General features: G+C 34.0%; 1 protein-coding gene across 1 annotated transcript in view; it reads left to right on the top strand.

Moving 5' to 3' along the window:
* The window catches only part of CNOT6L (CCR4-NOT transcription complex subunit 6 like), a 78,062-nt gene extending 57,743 nt beyond the window's left edge, over positions 1-20,319 (top strand). The window contains exons 6-12 of the mRNA XM_080925069.1: positions 704-772; positions 1,442-1,599; positions 3,757-3,911; positions 6,813-6,964; positions 8,961-9,188; positions 11,940-12,142; positions 13,359-20,319. Of these exons, the coding sequence (XP_080781195.1) occupies positions 704-772; positions 1,442-1,599; positions 3,757-3,911; positions 6,813-6,964; positions 8,961-9,188; positions 11,940-12,142; positions 13,359-13,571 (1,178 nt within the window). The 3' untranslated portion in view covers positions 13,572-20,319. The remainder of the gene's footprint in view (positions 1-703; positions 773-1,441; positions 1,600-3,756; positions 3,912-6,812; positions 6,965-8,960; positions 9,189-11,939; positions 12,143-13,358) is intronic.
* Positions 20,320-20,895: the final 576 nt, after the last annotated feature.

Raw genomic sequence — 20,895 nt, forward strand, 5'->3', positions numbered from 1 at the left:
TTTAATTACATTCATTTTTTTTTCTGCTTTAAGATACTTGATTTACCAGGATGTTAAATTTTCACATAGCATTAATTTTGTAGAAGGGAACAAAGATAAATCACAACAACCTACCTATGTAATTAAAACAAAAGATTTTGCTTAAGATTTTAAATTTAAGGCACTTTCTATAAAATCACACATGTGAAAATACCATTGAGTTTCTTAATGTTCTCTTCTAATAATGGTTTTATATTCTCTGCATAGCTCTTTTTTTTTTTTTTTTTAGAAATTTAATTAAATGAATTTACTGATTGTGTTCGTAAGTGCTCTGTGTGGAGGTCAGAGGACAGCTTTAAAAAGAACTTTCCTTTTACTTTGTTTTCTGTTATGGTCATTGCACTGTGTACTCCATGCTAGCTGGCTTGGAGCTTCCAGCTGATTCTCTGGCCTCTCATCTTAGAAGAGTGCTGGGATATGCAAAAGAATAAGACTTTTTACGTAGGTTCCAAGGACGTGGATTGAGTTCATTCAAGCTAGAGCAACAGAAAATTTTACCCACTGACTCCTTTTGAAGTCTATGTTCAGTTCTAGGATTGGTTTTCTAAACCCACTTGTTGGCTTGAATAATAAATAGGTTGATTTGGTATTAGAAACTAAGTGATACTGGTTTAGGATTTAATACACATATAGGATTATTTTGTTTTTAACTTCTTTCTTTCAGTTCATCCAGAGCAGCTTCCTCCGAGGCCATGGATTACATTAAAAGAACGAGACCAAATTCTGCCATCAGGTAACTTTTCTCATCTTTGACTTTTAAAATAAAGTCTTATTTGAGCTTGTGATTATAGGCTTTCATTTTATCTACAATGGGTATAGATGTGCCTAAAGTATTGAAAGGATAGACTTAAACAACATCAAGATAGGCCTATCATACAAATAAATACCTCTTGTCTTCCGAATTGGTTCACTGAGCTAGAAAATTATTTCTTGTAATGAAGCTTTTAAAACACCTTTTAGATGATTTTTAAATCATTTCTAATGAGCAATAATAAACTTGCTTCTGAAAGGTTTTGAGTTTTTTAGGTACTTTATCTTTCATGAGAGGAAGACTGGTGAGATACTTAATGTTTAAGATAGTGTGTGGCAGTGTCAGCAGAATTGATTGTAGAAATGGTTCAGAGTATTTTATAACTCTAAGGACATGGCTTGGTATATCTAAAAGAGTAATATGAAATTTAAGCCATTATGTCTTGAAATAGAAATGTAAAAGTCATAGAAGATACACATTTTTGAGAAATCCTGCATTCCAAGTAAAACAAAGGAAAATACTTCATTATAATTTGCTTCTGGCATTTTGCCACAATCATATGTTTTTGCATGCTTATGCATGTATGATACTCAGTAATAAAAAGTTGCCTAATTTCCTCCTCTTGTCTTTTTTTTTCCTCCCCCTTCTTAGCATCATTCACGGTTATGTGTTACAATGTGTTATGTGATAAATATGCTACCCGGCAGCTATATGGCTATTGTCCGTCCTGGGCATTAAACTGGGAATACAGGAAAAAGGGAATTATGGAAGAAATTGTTAACTGGGACGCAGATATCATTAGTCTTCAGGTAACACTATAGAAGTTATATTGTGTTTAACTTAAATATGAACTAAAAATAGTAGAAAATCCTACCTCAGGGAAAAAAGCCTGTGTTTAAAGCCAAACTTTTTTTTCACCTTTAAAGGGGGCAATAATTTTAATAAAAATGAAAGAGATTTTCATTACTGACCGAGGACACTTATATACATTTATTTTCATTTACTGTGTTCTGAAGTTAATCTTGCCTCAAATCTATGTTAACAATTCTTCCTGTGAGCAATTTATTAGAATTATTGAAAGAGACAATTGCAAAAAGAGTACTTGTCTTCAGGAATATAAATTTTACTTAGAGTTGAGTTCAGAAGAAAAAAAGTATTTTCTTAAAGATGTTTCTTTAAACATTAAAAAGATTGCACAATTCATAAAAATTATCTTACTTGGTGAACTATTTCTAAATTTGTTTCTCTTTTTAAAACAGATTTATACTGGTAATTTTTTTTTATCTGTTTGAGTTCACAAAAATAATCTTAAAATTCCTTTTCTGTTCCTTTAAATATATTTAAGGGCTCAGATCTCTGATGAGGTGGCCCACTCTCAGATGAAGGGCCCAGTTGTAGAAGTTACATATCCTTGAATTGGAGAGGAAGACTTTAGAGCCTTCTGTTTTAAACATTATATATTGAATTTAACTGAAGAACAAATATGTATTCTTTGGAAATTGAATTAGTCCAAATTTTTGAGTATGTTTTTTGTTAGTAATTTTATTAATTTCAAGGTATATTAAATGTTTTATTTGAAAATTTTAAAATAGCAATTATATATATTTAATTTGATGTAGCATGTTATTTTGATACACTTGTACAGTTTGGCATGGCCTGTTCATATATTCATCACCTTAAATAGTTGCCATTTCTTAAGGATGCTTTAAAATTATTGTATTTTACACATTTTTAGTATATCCTGGAAAGAAAACTGATGACTATTTTTTAGGGCTTTTTTGGGGGGGAGGGGTCTTGTTTTTTGATTTGGCTACATAGTAAGACCCATGTCAAAAAAGAATAAGAAACACAGAAAACATTTTTAAAAAATGAAATAGCTTGGTAGTTGTTTGATTTGTATTTTACCTTTTCTGAGATACAATAAGTACAATCAGAGTTTGGGGAGGAGGAGGCAAAGGAAGTTAGGCTGTGGTTCACTGTCTAGCTTTCACTTCAGTGTTATAGCAGCAACATGCTCATGAAATGCAGTTTGAAAGATAAATCTGAATTTAAGAAAACTTTTCTTTTATAAAAGTCATAGTATGATTTAGAATACTGTGGACAAGTTGAAAAATTAGCAAGTATGACCAAGGAAAACATGAACTCCTGTACACGAAAGTCAACCAGTATGTTAAGACCTGAAATATTTTTTGTATACTTTTTTGTTATTTTCATTTACTTAACTTTTAAGTTTTTTTAATGAAAAGAGATTCTAATATTGATGTATTTTTTTATTCACTTAATACATTTTTAATGTTATTCAAACTCTCAAAATCTTAAAATGACTAAATGAATACAATATTTAAATTGTGTAAGTTAGTCACTTGGTGTTTATAAAATCATGCTGTTGAGAGCACCTTTATTTGTAAATATAATTACTTCTGCATTTTTTGGAAAAGGTTTATTTAAAATATTTTGGGGATCAAAAAATAAAATCTCAAACTTATTAACTTAAGAGACAATTTTATGATTGTTACTTCTAAAATTTTAGATTTTTTTGTTACTGTTGAAAGAGTGTCTTTTGCACTCTTCTAGTATCATTTCCTTGTACCACAATTTAAAAGACTTTTTTTTTTTAAAACACAAAAGATTCACTTTTTATTATCACCTAACCTGTCATACATGATTTGTTTAATTACCAGTCTGGAGGAAGTAAGATATATTGGAGTGAACCCTAAACTAGAAAGCTGAGATGTGGTCTTTTCTCCTGTTATTAATCAGTACAGTAAACATGAGAAAGTAATGCTACCTATTTTGGACCTTCATGTTTGAAATACTGCACATGTCAAACACACTGCTTGTGATAAGATTGCTGGATAATATGTTACATACAGTACTTTGCTGTATTCACTCCTTATTATGGGATTTTTTTTTGTCTTGATTATTTTCACTCTGTCATGTACATAACAATTTTTTCTTCGCCCTAGGAAGTGGAAACAGAGCAATACTTTACTCTCTTTCTGCCAGCATTGAAGGATCGTGGATATGATGGATTTTTTTCCCCAAAGTCACGTGCCAAAATCATGTCTGAGCAGGAAAGAAAGCATGTGGATGGTTGTGCAGTATTCTTCAAAACGGAAAAGTGAGTCCAGTAGTAAAGCACAGCAGTGTATACTTAATTACTTTTAATTTTGGGCAGGTGGGGGTTTCTTTTTATTGGTTATTTTATTTATTTACATTTCAAATATCCCCCTTCCCAGTTTCCCCTCTGTAACCCCCCCTACCCCATCTTCATTCCCCTGCTTCTATGAGGGTGCAGCCACCACTACCCACCCACTCCTGCCTCACTACCCTAGCATTCCCCCACATTGGGGCATCAGGTCTCCACAGGACCAAGGGCACAAATAAGTTTTAGCCTCATTAGAATTTTAAGTATAGCAGGAAATGATAGGAACTTAGAACAGTCAAACATAATAGGGCCTATATAAGAAAGTTCTAGGTAGAGGATAAGGAGAAGCAAAGCATGGGGCTCAGGGAAGCAGGGAGTCAAAAGATTCACACAACTTAATGAAAAACAAAATGCACAGATCTGTGAGAAGCTGAATTTCATGCTTAATACTTGATACACTAGACAATTATCTACATACAGGATAGCTGTATACATGTTTATGCCTGTTTTCTAATATTTCCCTATTTAAACCTCATTTAAACAAAATCAGCTAGTTTTTTTTCTTATAGCACATCTTTCCATAATAGCATATACTGCTTTATGTGAACAGTATCAGTACATTTAAAAAATATATGGCCTACTTCTCACTTGTGTGCATCTAATTTCTTCTCTTTTCCATGAATTTGTAATAAACATTTTACCTTATGTAATAGTGTAGAGCTATATAATACTTAAGGGAATATACTCAGCCCCCTTCCCGTTTTTTTTTTTTTTTGCAAGTTGTGTTTTATTAGATTAAAAGGCCCTTTCAACTAATTATATGGTTTGTTCATCTTCTTATTTTTTTATTTTTTTTAAGTAATGAAATCTAGACATAGACAGGTTTGATGAAGAAGGCTGCACAAGGTCTCACTTCATAGTGCATGCCACTACCTTCTGTATATCTCTTAGGCTTTTTGTTACAGCTCTGATATAACTTTTATTCTTACAAGGTTACTTCATTTGAAAAATTGGGCTTAAATTTGACATTTATTATCAGTGTTCGTAGAAAATTTTTTTTGAAACAATGTTAAGTTAAAGAAATGTGTGATAACGTTAAAATGTTTAATTAAGATCAAACTATTGTCCCACTTGCTTCCCTCCCTCCTCCATTCCTGCTTTTTTTTTTTTTTTAAACCCACCTCTCTCCTGATCTGTCTTTCTGTGTCTGAGCTCACTGTTAAGTGCTGGGGTTGCAGGTGTGTGCCACAGCATCTGGTCCACTTCCTCCTAATACTTTCTGGATAATGTAGATGACTTTTTGTTTGATCACTCTCTTTAGAATTTTGAAAGGAAATTTAAATTCCTTGATAATTTACTACACGTGGTTAATATTTTGAAGAACAATTATAACTGCAATGTAGGAAACTTTAACCATTGTACAGTTGTAGATTCATTCTTGGATTATTAAAATACTACAAACTTAAAAAAAAGTACGTAGGAAATCGTTTGTTGCATTCTTTTTCTATCCCTCCTTAGCTGTTTGTTTCCTAAATAGTGTAGAATTATGGATTCCATAACAGTAAAGAATTTTGAGTGTGACACATCTAATTAAACCATTTGCTAGAAATCCAAGGACCCCACTTTTGAAGACTATTTCTCCTGTTCTTTAATCCCTTAGTTGACTGTAGTTCTTCATTTGGCCATGTGACCAGACACATTACACTTCACATATTCTGAGCACATCTGAGGCATTCAGAATTGGAATAAGAAGTTTCTGGGAAGAATATTATTTCATCTAGCATGGTATACTAGAGCAAAATGATGTAAAATAGTATCTGACTTTGGTCTCTAACACTCTTAAGACTATGATCAAAAGCAACTTGGAGGAAAGGTTTAATTCATCTTAAACTTAGACGTGATAGTTCCTCATTGAGGGAAGACAGAGCAAGAAACTGAAGGCAGGAACTGAAGCAGAGGCCATGCTCCTTACTAGTGTTTTCCATCTGTGCCTACCAAGTTTGCTTGATGTACTACTCAGTACCACCTGCCCAGGGGTGAACTGTGCCTTCTCACATCAACTCACCTACAGGCAGTCTGATAGAGGGTTAAAAAAATAAAAAGAGGTTTCTTTTCTCAGATAAATTTTGCTTGTGTCAAGCTAACATAACAATCAGTATAGGTGGCTTGCCTGTACATTTAGTTATTAAATGTTAGCATTAGATGAATTTTTATTATATCCTATAATTTATTATAATTTGCCATCATCACAGAAACCCATTTTTTATATAATGTATTTTATATATAAAATCTATTTTTCTGAACACTTACACCTAATTCTGTCATTCTGTAAAAACTAGTCAAGAATGTGATAATTTTTAGCTGGGAAAAAGATTGCATTCCTATATTTTTTTTACTGCTATCTTGCTATGTAGACTTTATTCTTTCTTTTTTAAGTTGCTCACTCATTTAAGATTGTACCTTTCAATGTCAGGAAATCTGAACAGTAGCTTAAATAAACAAATTTTTGTACACACAAGAAGCAGTCTAGATATAACTAGCTCAGCTGCTTCCTCATTCTTAGAAGATTGGCTTATACCCTTCTGCTTTGTTCACATCTGGTAATTAGTTCTTTGGGTACTAAATTTCCCCTACTTGGTAGCTTGAAGGGAAAAAGACATAAAAAGGATGATGAGGATATGTATTTCATAATTGTTAGATGGGCCTTCATAAATTGTTTATAGAAATCATTTATTTCTTAACTGGCCATAATTATATAATGTGACCATTTGTAGTTATAGATTATCAGTACTGTTTATACTTGTGCCCCCTCTACTTTGAATGGCTTAGCATGACAGTATAATTACACGTTATCTGAATATGTGTACCTTTTAGATTTACATTGGTGCAGAAGCATACAGTGGAATTCAACCAGGTAGCAATGGCAAATTCAGATGGATCCGAAGCAATGCTAAACAGAGTAATGACAAAAGATAACATTGGCGTTGCTGTGGTGTTAGAGGTCCACAAGGAGCTCTTTGGAACAGGTGAGTGCCATCTAAATAGATTTCCTAAGAGAAGAGAGTCTTATTATTATTACAAGGTTATTTTCTTGTCCTGAGAACTATTAAAGGAGAAGGAAAATAGCATTAATTACATAAAGTATTGTGTATTTCTTGTGAATTCTTGGTTTATTCTATAGTTTTTGTCAGCATTTTTACCTAACAGGTAATATGTGCCTTTTTAACACACCATTAATTGAAAAAATTCTTTGAAATAAGAAGGTATGGTTTGATTAGGCTGAGTTAGAAATTATACTTAGTCCTCTTTTGTATAGTTTTAGCTTCATGAGTGTGTACCCTTTGTTTTTTAAGGTTAAATAGTTAGCATGTTTTTTTTTTTTTAATTTCTTAAATCTCATTCTTGAGAACAGTATTTTTTATCTATGTGATATTTTTCAGGGTTTTTAGATTATTTATAACTTCCCAGAGAGTTAGAAATTTATTGTGTACTTGGCATTATCAAGGTCTTTCGTTGGCTTCTCTCCTGCCTGCCTTGAAACACTATTACTTCTTTTCTCACACAGAGCAAGGTGATAAGGCCACACTGGTACTCTTCTCTTCCTGTGTTGCTTTGTCTGGAGTACTAGTTTAAATTATTCAGACTATACATAGTGTCAGAGTTCTTTTTTCTTAAGTTACTCAGTTTATCATTAAACAGTCTGTCATTAGTATGAGATTTTATGTTTACTTCTTTTTAGCCTTTTCAAATATTTTGTCTTTTCCCATTATATTGTTCTTCTGGTTGGTTTTGTTCTGATTATCATAATGATCCCTTTTGGAGTTTTACCCCTTTTTAATTTGCAGAAGAGTAATTCTAAATTATATAATAACACTTCTACTTCCTAAAACATGTCCCCTTCCTTATAAAAGGGAAGTTTAGTGGGTAGGAGCAAATGGTATTTTTGGGACACATTTTTAATATTTAACATAGTGTAGATGCATTTATAGTCAGAAGTGACACTAAAACTTCTAGGAAATTGAGACAGAATAGAAAAAGTTGTAAAGCATTCCTTTAATTTCATATAGCACATTACTTTGGTAATTTATTTCTCAACATTGGGAGAACAATTACAATTTGGTAAGATAAGAAGGAAACATAATAGCAAATTTGTTTCATTTCATTTTCTCTAGGCTAATACACTGTTACTGATTTTTGCTATTGACCTTTACTCTTAAGCCTGTGAAATGCAAGATGAATAAGTATTTATTGTGTGGTGGCAAGAAATTTAAGTATTGGTTAATTCACCTGTAAACATCTTTCACTAGATATTATCTTATTTAAATAAGAGTCACTTAAAGGTGCTTGCTTCATGTTGGAGAGATGCCTCAGCAGTTAAGAGCGTGCATTGTTTTTCCAGAGGACTGGAATTTGGTTCTCAGCACCTATTTTGGAGGCTCACAATCGCTTTTAATTTAACTTCAGTTCCATCAAATACCCTCTTTCCTGGCCTCTGCAGTCACTACACTCATGCACAAACCCATATCCTGACACACATACATATATCACTTTAAAAAAAAAAAAAAGTTTGCTTGCTCAGACTAACAACACAACAGATGAAAAGTACTGTAACCCCAAACTGATTATATCATGTAATAATTTCCACCATAACCATGTATGGCAAGAATCGGCAACACTTTAATGGTCTAGAGACTCAATATTTTTGGCTCTGTGGGACACATAGAATCCCTTTGAAAATGTAAAGCTGAACTTAGCTCATCAAGGCTGTAATGAAATAATATATGGTAGACCAAGTTTATTCCATAGGCTACTATTTGTTAACACGATTGAGATGAATAATGTATCATGGTTTCAAGAATTACCCTTTAGCTTCTCAGATACGTTCGAGATGAAAATCAGTATAAATATTTAGAAAAAAAATAAGTAGCTATGGATCTTTTTCAGAAAAAAAATCAAAGTATTTTTTAAAAAAAGGAACATGAATATAACATTCTACATCTTTTTTATGCTGTTTAAATTTAGGTATGAAGCCTATTCATGCTGCAGACAAACAGCTGCTTATAGTGGCAAATGCCCACATGCACTGGGACCCAGAGTATTCTGATGTGAAACTTATTCAGACCATGATGTTTGTCTCAGAGGTTAAAAACATTCTGGAGAAAGCCTCAAGTAGGCCTGGCAGCCCAACTGCAGATCCCAATTCCATCCCGCTGGTGCTATGTGCAGACCTTAACTCATTGCCAGATTCAGGTATTTACCAGATCTTTTTTTCTTTCTTTCAGTTTCATGTTTAGGCTTGATTGGAAGGCCACCCAGCTCCTAACAGGGCTCTTCTAAATTAAGAAACATACCAGTTGGAATTCAAGAGATGAGACAGTGACTAATTGAAAAAAAATTAATAAGGAAACTGCTTCCAAAGGGGAGAGTTCAGGCTTAAGTAAAACAGAACAATGAATGCTTTGTACTTTAACCACTCTACCAACTCTTGCTCTTACCTGGAAAATTGGTAGGAGCTGTCATCAGACTTTGGAAGTACAGTTGTGGGTGAGGATCAATAATTGACGTAATGGCTTGGAATTCAATGGTACAATCAGTGCCTGACAAATTATAAGAAGGGAGCTGGGGGAAGAGAATGCCCTCTCTTCTCTGCTCTCACCTTTCTATCTTCTGCCAGGCCTGCCCATTAACCAAGTCCAGCTAGAAGCTATAGGGGTACGGAAATGTTTGCATCAGTGCAAGATCAACCTCCCGTGGCACAGAGTTCAGCAACACTGGACACCCTTTAGAGAATATTCATCACAGATAGCTGTCTCACTTAATAATATTGGTAGGTTTTCTATGATTTTTCTGTACTTAGTACTTACTAGGTATAGAAGAATGATCAGAATTCTAGCAAGGTGGTATATTACTTACTGGACTACTTTATTCCTGGATAACATCTTTGTAAAACTTAGTTCTCCATTTTAGATTCTGATTCAAATCTAAAACAAGAGTGTAAGTCTGTACTATTAGCAAAAACTTATCCCAGATTACATATTAAATATTATTATTACATATTATTAAGCTGTTTAATCCTTATCTTACTAGGGATCAAATCCAAGCTTATTGCATGTTAGCCAAGCATTCCTATCCATCATTAGACAAGTCAAAATAATAGCAAATATAAAATAACTTAAATACCCATATTTGAAAATTGTAAATAGTCACCAAATTTAGACAATATTTTGTTCGTGGTAAGTAAATGATAAGATTTTTGCAAATATTTGGGTTTTTGCCTATCCCACCCTCCCATATGTAAGCATGTGTACATTGTTGTATGTGCATGCGTGTATGCTCACCCACTCAACAGAAGTCAGCCTTGCGTGTTCCTCAGGTGCCATTCCTTGTTAGTGAGATTGGGTCTCTGTCAGCCTAGGGATCACAAGTACCAACCAATGAGCCCCATGGATTGTCTGCTGGCACACTTCCAGTGCTGCTATTATAAGAACTCTCCACCATAATTATCTTTTCTCACTGGTTCCAAGCCTCATATTCGTGTCTTGCTTGCACTTTACTGACCAAGTTGTCTCTCCATTTCACATCCTTCTTTCTTAGTTCTTTACAAAAGAACTAATTGCTTAATTACTCAAGTTTCTCTAAAAGTGTTATTTTTTTCTTGTATTATTTCACGATTTCCTGAAACCATTTATAATAGCTATTAATATCACTGTTACCATAGCATAGCTCACTGGCTTAAATCAGATTGTCAGAGTTGGACCATGATTCTGTTTCTCAGCAGCTATTCATTATGGCTAAGAGGATAAGTGTATTATTGGCCTCATTAACTTGTTGTATGCCTAGCATATCATAAACTGGATAAAATGTTTCTTTTGAGTTATTCACAACACTGATACTCATTTTACTTCATATTTATTTGTTATCCTTAATCATTAATAGATGAATTTAACATTATTGCTAAGTAATTATAAGAGAGGTGAGAGACTTTTGTTTGCTGATTTGGTGGAAACTTTTTGAAGCGGATACCATTTTCAACTTTTTATACACATTTAATATTTTTTTGGTCTCTGGCATATAATGTTACTTGGACATAAAATGTTTTTCATAGATATCAAACAGAGACTTATGTTAATGCAAAATAAGTGAGGGATTGGAGAGATGGCTCAGTGGTTAAGAGCACTGGGTGTTCTCCCAGAGGGCTGTGATTTGATTCCTAGCACCCACATGGTGGCTTACAACCATCATTAATTAGTAATCCTAATTCCAGGAAACCTGATACCCTCTTCCGGCATCTGGACACAGACTTGGGACTAAAAGACTCATATTCATAACATAGTAAATAATAATTAAAAAAATAATGACTTTCTAAGCTAACCTTGGACATTGCATTGTTGAGGATGAAAAACCTGTTTTTTATTGCAAATACTTTATAAGTGTTCTTTGTATAGGTTTTTATGTTGTTGGTTGACTATTTTGAGTACTACTGAAGACATAGTAGTTTAATTAGTAGTTTAGAGTAATATTACCAAAGCACTTAAGGTCAAGACCTTTCTGATGAATGAATGTTCTCTAGATTTTAGAAGTCATCTGAACCTAAGGAATTATATAGGTTGACAGTATTTCTAGTGATTCTGATACTTTCTTCTGAAGTAGGCAGAGGCCTTTTGATGAGGTTGTTATATGAAATTGCTAGTGTTTAAGAATTTAAACACCAGAACAAGAAGACTCTTTTTGTTGTTGTTCACTTTATTTTGTTTTTGAGACAGGATCTCATCACACAGCCCTGGAGCTTTCTGTGTAGACCAAGCTGTCCTGGACCTCAGAATAAGCAGCCTGCCTTTCTGTTTCTTGCTTACTAGGTTTAAAGACATGTACCACCAAGCCCAGCTAAGAGTTTCATAGGATTTAAACAAACTCTAAACCTGGTGTGTCTGTAGAATAAGATTGAGTAATATAGCTTTGCTCCGAACATGAAAGGAGAGTGTTCTTTCTTTATTCTGGTAGGTGTTGTGGAATATTTAAGCAATGGAGGAGTAGCGGACAACCATAAAGACTTCAAGGAACTAAGGTACAATGAGTGTCTTATGAACTTCAGCTGTAGTGGAAAGAATGGAAGCTCAGAAGGGAGAATCACACATGGCTTCCAACTTAAGAGCGCCTATGAAAATAACTTGATGCCTTATACCAATTACACCTTTGATTTCAAAGTAAGTAACAAGTCTCTGGACTAGCATTTGAACTATTTTAAATAAAAGCATGTAAATAAAAAAGTATAGGTCCTTATGATTAAGAGTTTTCAGGGCTGCTGGTTGTGGTGTCATGTACCAGTAGGATTTGCTGCAGAGTTTGCTCTGGTCCCTGCCAGTACCAGGTACACAAATGTTTCACAGACATACATGAGGCAAAATACCCATAGACATAAAATAAAAGAATTAGTACTGATTCAAAACCAAGCAAGCACACAAATAAACAAAAATTAGATGTAAAATGTCTGGCTTAAATATAGAACTAGACAGGAATTTTTTGGGTTTTATGATCATAATTGATGTCATTAAATTTTTTAAAAACTTTTGTTTGTTTACATTTCAGATAATAGTGAGAATAGCTCATATATTTCTAAAACCTTTTTGCTATGTATCAGACACTGCTGAAATTCAGTTAATCTTCATCTATTTATTACCACATGTGCTTAGCAAGAATTTAACACCTGATAGAGCTAAGCTTCTCTGGAATGAGCTTATACACTATTCTGTCAAAATTTCTTTGAGTGTCTTATTTATCTCATGATTTCCAAAGTTTCTTGTAGAAGTAGAGAGTTATAGGTTGTACTTAATGTCAGTCTTATTTGTGTAGTTCTATTAGTATATTCCCAGGTCAGCCATGGAACACTTCAATTTTTAAAAGAAAAGAAAGTCTTAAAAACTGGAGCCTGCTGTTTATGTTTTAAGATGCTTCTTGATAAATTGATGGCAATGGGTCGTTGTGGTTACTCCCATTTTTCGAGTTTTGTTTACTTACGGCTCTTTACCTCTATTGGATGTCAATTTCTGTCATTTTTAGAATGAGTTGTACATCTTGTTCTATCCTAAGAACACACACACACACACACACTCTTACATATATTTAGACTTTACTAAACCAAGAAAGTCTGTTCTAGAGGTACCTAGACATAATTTAGTGTTTAGCATTTTTATTTTATAATTTATGTACAAATGTAAAACTTTATGATGTAGTAAAATGCTTTGTTTCTCTATTGAGCCACATTTATTCATGTAATACTCATCAAAGATTAGAGCCTTGTTGAATCTACAGTCAGAATAATAGGTACAAGGAATACAGATTTCTTAGTTATTTAGCTTTTCCAAAGTAAGAATTGTTCTTTTCATGGAGTTTTTCCCTTTTGTTATCCCTAATCTCTTTCAGGGTGTGATTGACTACATTTTCTATTCCAAGACTCATATGAACGTGCTTGGTGTCCTGGGGCCTTTAGATCCTCAATGGCTGGTTGAGAACAACATCACTGGGTGTCCTCACCCTCACATCCCTTCAGACCACTTCTCACTGTTAACACAACTTGAACTCCACCCTCCACTCCTGCCTCTTGTCAATGGTGTTCACTTGCCTAATCGGAGGTAGTGGAGTACAGCCCCGCAGAGACGGGGATCTGTCGCTGTGGACCTGTACAGTTGTAAATCAAAGTATGTAGGAGTGAAGTATGGCCATCTTTAACGCTGCTTCTTCAGGTTCCTTTCACTATGTGTTTGCTAGAAGACTTTGTATATTTTGTGCATACTGATATCATTTGGCACTAGGGCTGGAACCAAAGTATTACTGTCTGTCTCTATCCAAAAGCTAATATACTTTAAAATTGGATTTATTTTCCTATTATATTAGGAACCAACATTCACAATTGATAAATCAGTAATTTGAGACCCCACACCAGTGTTGTTCTCTAAAAACAATACAAATACATTCTTTTGGATGTTTTCAAATAATCCAATCATTTTTGTAAAAGGTGATTTTTTTTTTTAAAAAAACCTCTAAATACAAGATTTTCAATTGAAAATATTATAGGAAGAACTTTTCTGTTTTCTTTCATAACAAGCTGATTTTTGGCTCTCACGTCATTTGCACATTAACAAAGCACTTAAATTTGCTTGATTTTTGTACATTAAATATGCCATAGCCACTAGTCATAACAAAACAATTTGAGAAATGAAAGATAATTACATAACATGCTTTAAAATCAAGCATAGTATGTGACACTTTGTTAGCCAAATGCTGGTTGTTTTGTTTGGGGAATCACTTTTCTTTCTTTTTGCTTTTTTTCTTCCTTGGGGCTTTTTTTTTTGTCTGCCTATTAGTCCTAATTTTTTTAGAAGTATTAACTCGAAGCCTGTCTCTCAAGTTCATTTATAAGGAAATAGCAGATAATACTGCCATACATCTTGAATGCAAAATTTGGTATTTTTTAGGATGCCCACAAAATTAGTGTCTGGTATTGTTCATTTTTGTGCCCACCCTTTTTTTTTCCCGTCTGGTTGTATTGGAAAAATGTGATCTATATCTTTACCACTACTGTTTAATGTGTAAAGAAAATTACTGAATGAAAAGCCCCTGGTCATAGTTTCAGAAAGGAAAAGCCAGATAATATTATACATGTTTTCCAAAGTAAGTAAAATGGCAATTTGTTTATTGTTTTGTTTTATGTGTTTGTTTGTTTTAAGGTAGCAGTAGAGGATTTTGAGGAGATGACAGATTTGGGGAAGTAATTAAAAACCTTGGATCATTTTTTTCTGACTCTAGCTGCCAAATGGCCATCATATGCTTTTAATCTTTGTTGCCATATTGTCTAGATTTGAATTAAGCTACTGTTTTATTCCCAAAGTTTGATGCCTCTAGATGTATTGGAAACCCCCCACTATTTGTTGTTGTTGACCAGGAGGTGCCACTTGAAAATCAGAGAGCATAAACATTATTTTGTGGGGAGGAAATTAGTTGACAAAATTAGAAAATGTTAATTATGGCACAGTAACATTGGAAAAGGTTGTGTCTGTGTTTTTAAGTTTTTCTTTATTCTGCTTTTTTGCTGCTATAAGAGTTTTCTGAAATTTATATTTTAAACTTTTCATGCACTTTACTGTTTCTAGTATCAAAATGTGATATTTTTAATAAACAAGAATTTTTCCATTATGTGATGAAATTTTAAAAGAAAATAACCTATATTTGTGTCTCATAATATATAAAGTACAAGTCAAATTTAAATTATTTAATTAGTTTTAAATATATACAAATTGTCTCCTTTCAAACCTGGCATCTTAGGCTGTTTTGTTAGTCTTAAATGATACATTTCCTGTGGTCATTTTATACTAATTTCGTCCATAGTTTAATGATCAGGCTATATAAAAGAATATTTCCCGAAGGGTAATTTTAGTGGGATGAGGGTGGTGGGATGATGTAATATCACACAGGATTGCTTCCAGAAGAGTTCTGTATAGCCTAAACTCCCCTTTAAAAGTGCCTAGTGACAGAGGCGTTGTCATCTATTGTAATTGGAATGTCATTGTAGTTCAGCAAAGTTTGATGTAAATAAAATATTCTTTTAAAAATGTTAAAGTACCTGAATAAACAAACAAAGAAACCCTTGATGGAAGATTTTGCTCAGTGTTCAGGTATCCCGTCTTACATACCTCAAGCACCCAGCATCCAGCCATGCAGATTGATGACATGAAGCATAGTACTGGAAAGTAGAGTAGCATGAAAAACTTAAGACATTGCCTTTTTCTGTAATCAGCTACTGTATGTGTAGTTTTAGATCTTTTATTTTGGGTGGGTTTTCTGTTCTGGAGGTATATGCACTAACAACATTCTTCTTTCATAAACGCATGTTAATTAGCAATGTGAGCAATATTTCCTACCATACTTCACTCCCAATATTTTTGAGATGTTTGTATAAAATGAAATTTAAAGTTCACTTATGATTGTATATGAACCACAGAGGAGCCCATTTATTAATACAAATCTTTTTTAATAGTTAAATGTAGAGGGGAAAATAAAAAAATTGGGAAACATTGTAAACAGCTTAAGTTTATTTTGTGTATGATCGAGGCACTCTGTTGCAAGAAGGTGTGTAATTGGGTCTCTCTGCTTCCAAATGCACTCTTTCAAACCATTCATTATCCTGTGTATTTTAATGTGGTTTACGTAAATGTTGGTAGTAGCTCTGTTGAAGTAGGTGATTGTGTTTTGTTTTGGGTGGCACACACCTAGGGCATGGTATCCCAAATTTCATGTGCACGGTTTCCCTTTAGCCTCCAGCCCAAACTTCACACACAGTTTCCCCTTGTTCCCTTTGTAAAAGGAGTGGTATCTTGTTTTGAGCTGCCAGTTCAGATGATCAGAAATGCTGCTGTCCTCAGCATTGTCTTGTTAAATGCATGCCATTTGGAACTTTGGCAGTGAGAAACCCAAAGGACAAGGTGAATGACATGGTATATATTCAATAAAAGTGAAATATATATGCTCATATACTTTCTAGTCCTCAGAATAAGTTAATAAGCTTTATGCCTTTGGGCTGCTGCATATTTTATCTGGTAAGAGAAAATTTGGGCATTTTTAGGTTGTGCTATGTATGTTTTTAAATGTTAAATATGATTTCTGGTAATTGTCTTCAGAACTGGAGTGTTAAGTTTATTAAAATGGTGTTGTTTGAAAAAGAGGAAACTGCACTCTTTGCCATTATAAAAGTAACACAAGCGCATGTCAAGTCACCCACTGTCAAGCATCAGTTTCCTCATAGCTTTACACAGTTTGATGGGGACTATTGCAGCATCCTCAGGACTGACATCTGGAAAAGGCTCAAATCACTTACTGCTCCTTGCTTGTTGACTTTGTTTTAAAATATTGTGCCTGGTGTCAACTTTTAAGCAACAGCACTGCCTAAAAAGCAAGCAGAGAACAGAATCCCAGCACCATTCTATAGGCAACTTTTTAGAATTCAGATACAGTAAATCTGTTCAAGATTTATGATGTTTTATGTAAAAAAAATTTTGTACAACATAGCTGAATATTTTCTTTGATTTATTTGTTGTAAGGCGTGTGAACATTCATTTGAATATCACATGTTAAAGTCAGGTATGGCACAATGGGTTCTGAGACCAGCTTTCCCACCCCCTCCCATTTGCCTTGTTCTAATTGCTTTCTTTTCAAATTACATTTCTGGTATTCATAGGCAGATATTTAATTTTACTAATAAGCATCCTGTGTGAATGTACTTTAAAAGCCACTATGTTTTAGTGTTGAAGTTTGTAGAGTTATGAAACTTACCCCCTGCCCCTTTTTTTTGTCTTAAAGTCATAAATCACTGAGAAGGAAGAGAGTTAAAATCTATCCAAGACTCCTATCACTTGATTCTGTGGCAGATTATGTTAAAATTGAGGGTGTGACAATTAAAGCTAGAGCATGGACAATATTGTGCTGTTTAAAAATTTTGTCTCCTGAGTATGTCTGTGAATAGGTAAAGTCTGTATTGTACTTCCAAGAATTGGTAAACCATGACAAATACCACCTGTATACTAAATAGCAAATAGCAAAGGGAAGGGATAGTACAAGTTGGGTATGTTCCTTGGAGGGGCCAGGAGCATAGAAGGGCATTTCTAACACAGGCTAAATTCCCTAGTGTTAAAATTTGATGTGTCAGCCTAATACGGATTTAAAATTTCATCTTTTATATTCTTGAGTTTTTAAAAAATATTTTAATAGTTTTGCAAAGTATACTAACTGGTTTGTAGCTTCAGTCACATTAAACCAATTGTATTTCAGTAATGGCCCTGTAGCAAGCAAGAGCACTTTGTCACATGTTCAAAGTAGCAAACATTTTGACTGAAATGTGAGCTCTCCTGTTTGTAAGGTTGTTTTCTTCATCTCTCCCCCATAAAACCCAAAGTAACACCTTTCTAATGTGTTAAACTTTCGTTTACTGACTTTCATTTGGTTTGTATCCTATTTGTATGACTTTTGTGTATTAGAAGTAGATAAATTAGGTAGAGACATTAGACTTATTTTTCTAAATCAGGAACTTTAACTGAAGTTTTGAATTTGTAGACAGAAGAGAACATTTATGCGTATGATTGCTCTGGAAGATTTTAATTTCTGTAAATGCACCATGATTCCCAAATTTAAAATTCAAACACAAGTAAATGCTAGTACATCTTTAACCTGCTTATTCACCAAAGTTTAAGAGTAGGGTGCCAAGAGCATCTTTTATAATTGTTACCTGAATGCTTAAAAAGATAAAAGAAAAAACGCTTATGTGTTCCAAGCAAGAGCCACAAAAAGAAAACGAGGAAGGGAAACAGAAAGGTAGGAGCCTGCTCAGGAAGATGATAAGGAAGAACATGTATGCTTGTTCTGCCCAAATGCATTCATATAAATGTCTCAGGTAAAAGGCCTGTAGGAAGAAGCAGATTCCAGGGAAAGTTTTATTAATATAGAGTAATTTTGGCATAAGTTTAGTTAGCTTGGTTTACTTGATTTATTCTTGGATCCAAAGGACAGAGTGAAAGTACCCTTTAGTAAGATAAGCCAACCTTCAAAGGATATGAATTATGGGCATGCCTATTAAATGTTGATTTTTTTTTTATGGTGCAGCCTATAAAATTAATAGCATTGAACTGAAATTAGAAGTGTGTCATTAGAAGCCATGAAGCCTGGCATGGTGCAACTTTGAGATTGACACCTGCTAACTGGTTGTTTTCTTCAGCAGGATCCCTGCATTTTTGTTTGATTTCCCTGATTCTCTGTCTCTTGGGAAAGCATAGGAGTCATGGTAGCAGCCCTCTGAAAAACGGTTCTTGCTCATTATTTTCAGAGTACTCACATGTTTTCTTAGCTAGCAATTTTTCTGTGTATCACATTTTTAAAATTTCTATGTAGTTAACTTGAACTCAGAGTATTTGCTCAATATTGGTGTGCCAAACAATGGCTCTGCTTCTTGTGGTTCAGACTTAGTGTCCTGCTTACTGTTTCAACTTTAATGCGGTGAGTGTTGCAGTGTGTGGGCAGCTCTCTATTCAGAAACTACTGTCCTTTCTCTGTGCTTGATTTGCTAAAAGTATATTCTCTTACCTTTGCAATTCCTGAGCGGTGCTTTGCTGACTTTTGAGAGAGGAGGGGTTTAGATGGCTGTTACTACACACTGGATCCAGAATTGTTCAGTGTTGTAAGAGGCAGATTTCTTAAACACCAGCAGCACTGAGAAGTGCACTACAGGCAATCGTACAGTTAGTTGTCCAAATGTAAACACTACTTACATTCAAAAGAAGCTGAGTTGGGTTTGGTTCAATAGGAGTATTTTGAATATCTCGAGGAGGGCAGATGATTAACCTTGTTGTATCTGAAGTGAAGTAGCACCCCTCCCTTTCTTTTTCAGTTTTTAAAGAGAAGGCCAGGATGTTGGATTGCATTGACCAGCAATTAAGTCGTATCTAGTTTTCAGTTGTATAAGTGCCAAGTCGATGGACTTTTTACCATTTGACTAGGGAAGAGATTATTTTTGTTTCCTGGCATTAAGTTGATTAATTTATTGTTTTGCATACACTTGAGTCATTCTGTGGCTTATATAGTGTTTTTGTAACTATACAGTGATCTAAAAGCAAAGCACATGATCCTAAAACTAAGCAAGATGTTTTAGTAATTTTCCCCCATGAATACTTGGTAGTTTCTATTAATACTATTCTAAGTAGATTTTATTTTTTATTTTCCCTCAAGAAAAAGCCAAGCACTAAATCAACTTGTGTTCTGATAATCATTTGCAATCTAAGCTTTTCTCTTTGTTATTTTCTTAGAGGATTTAATGAAGTGCCATGTAATTGTAGCTTACTAATTAATTGATGTTTGATAGACTGGTTCTGTGATATTCTAAACCTTTAACTCTTTCTTGTCATCTCTAGAGAAGATGGTTCTACTCTCATTCTCTCTGATAAAATCACCAGCTGCTTTATTTTTCTATTTATGAAACAGTTGATAAGGTCTGGATCTTGACCAAACTGCTCAGCTGAGATGTTTTCATAGTGGACACTGTAGAAAATGTATGTGCAAAAGGACACAGTTGGGTGGTGGTGTTCTTTTTCATTAATGTGAACATTGACTAAACAAAGCAGTCCTGCCTTTTAAATCTTGTGGCAGCTCAGAAGGGAGGTGCTTAAGAACCTTAACTATTAGTCAGATGACAAAATACTTTTTTCCCCATTTTTGGAGACTGGGCACTGCTCACACATGATGTATAGGGCTAAATATATGCTTGTTTCCTTGCACCTGTGTACTCTTCTCTTCTCTCCCACTTTTCCTTTCCCTGTAGGCAATAAATGGCCATTTTGCAACTGCATACTATTGTCTTGGGTTTTGATTATTTGTGCTTTGGGTTGGTACTTCTCTTAAACTAAAATAACAAGGTGATTTACATAAAACAACTTAAAAATGCACATGACATGAATATTTCATGTTTTCTTGTTTGACGAAAATTACCTAAAGGATTTCAAAACTTCATTTTGAAGTTACTTGATGTGTTTTGTCAAAAAAAAAAAAAAAAAAAAAAAAAAAATCCAAGCTAAGGGACTTGTATCACTCAGAGTATGTATAAGATGGTATGATGTGCCATTTTGCAGATTTTTACCTTGAAATCTTGGTGATCATGGGGTTTATGCTGAATGAGACATCTCATCTTTGGGGGTGAACAGAGCCTGCTGCTGAGCTTTGGGAATGAACTACACATGTGAAGCAACTGCTAAATCTTCGTGTCATTAGTCTGACCTACAAGACAACCATAAGACAAACTTGAGTTAAACAAAACTGAGCAAGGCTGATAGGTTAAACCCGCCAAAGCCCAGAATGAATTCAGTGTTTACATATTTTTGATGAATAAGCTGCTCCCGAGGATATAAAGATGATAGACTCCTTAAAG

Source organism: Micromys minutus (assembly GCF_963924665.1).
Source record: "Micromys minutus genome assembly, chromosome: 11".
In the NCBI taxonomy this organism is placed as follows: Eukaryota; Metazoa; Chordata; class Mammalia; order Rodentia; family Muridae; genus Micromys; species Micromys minutus.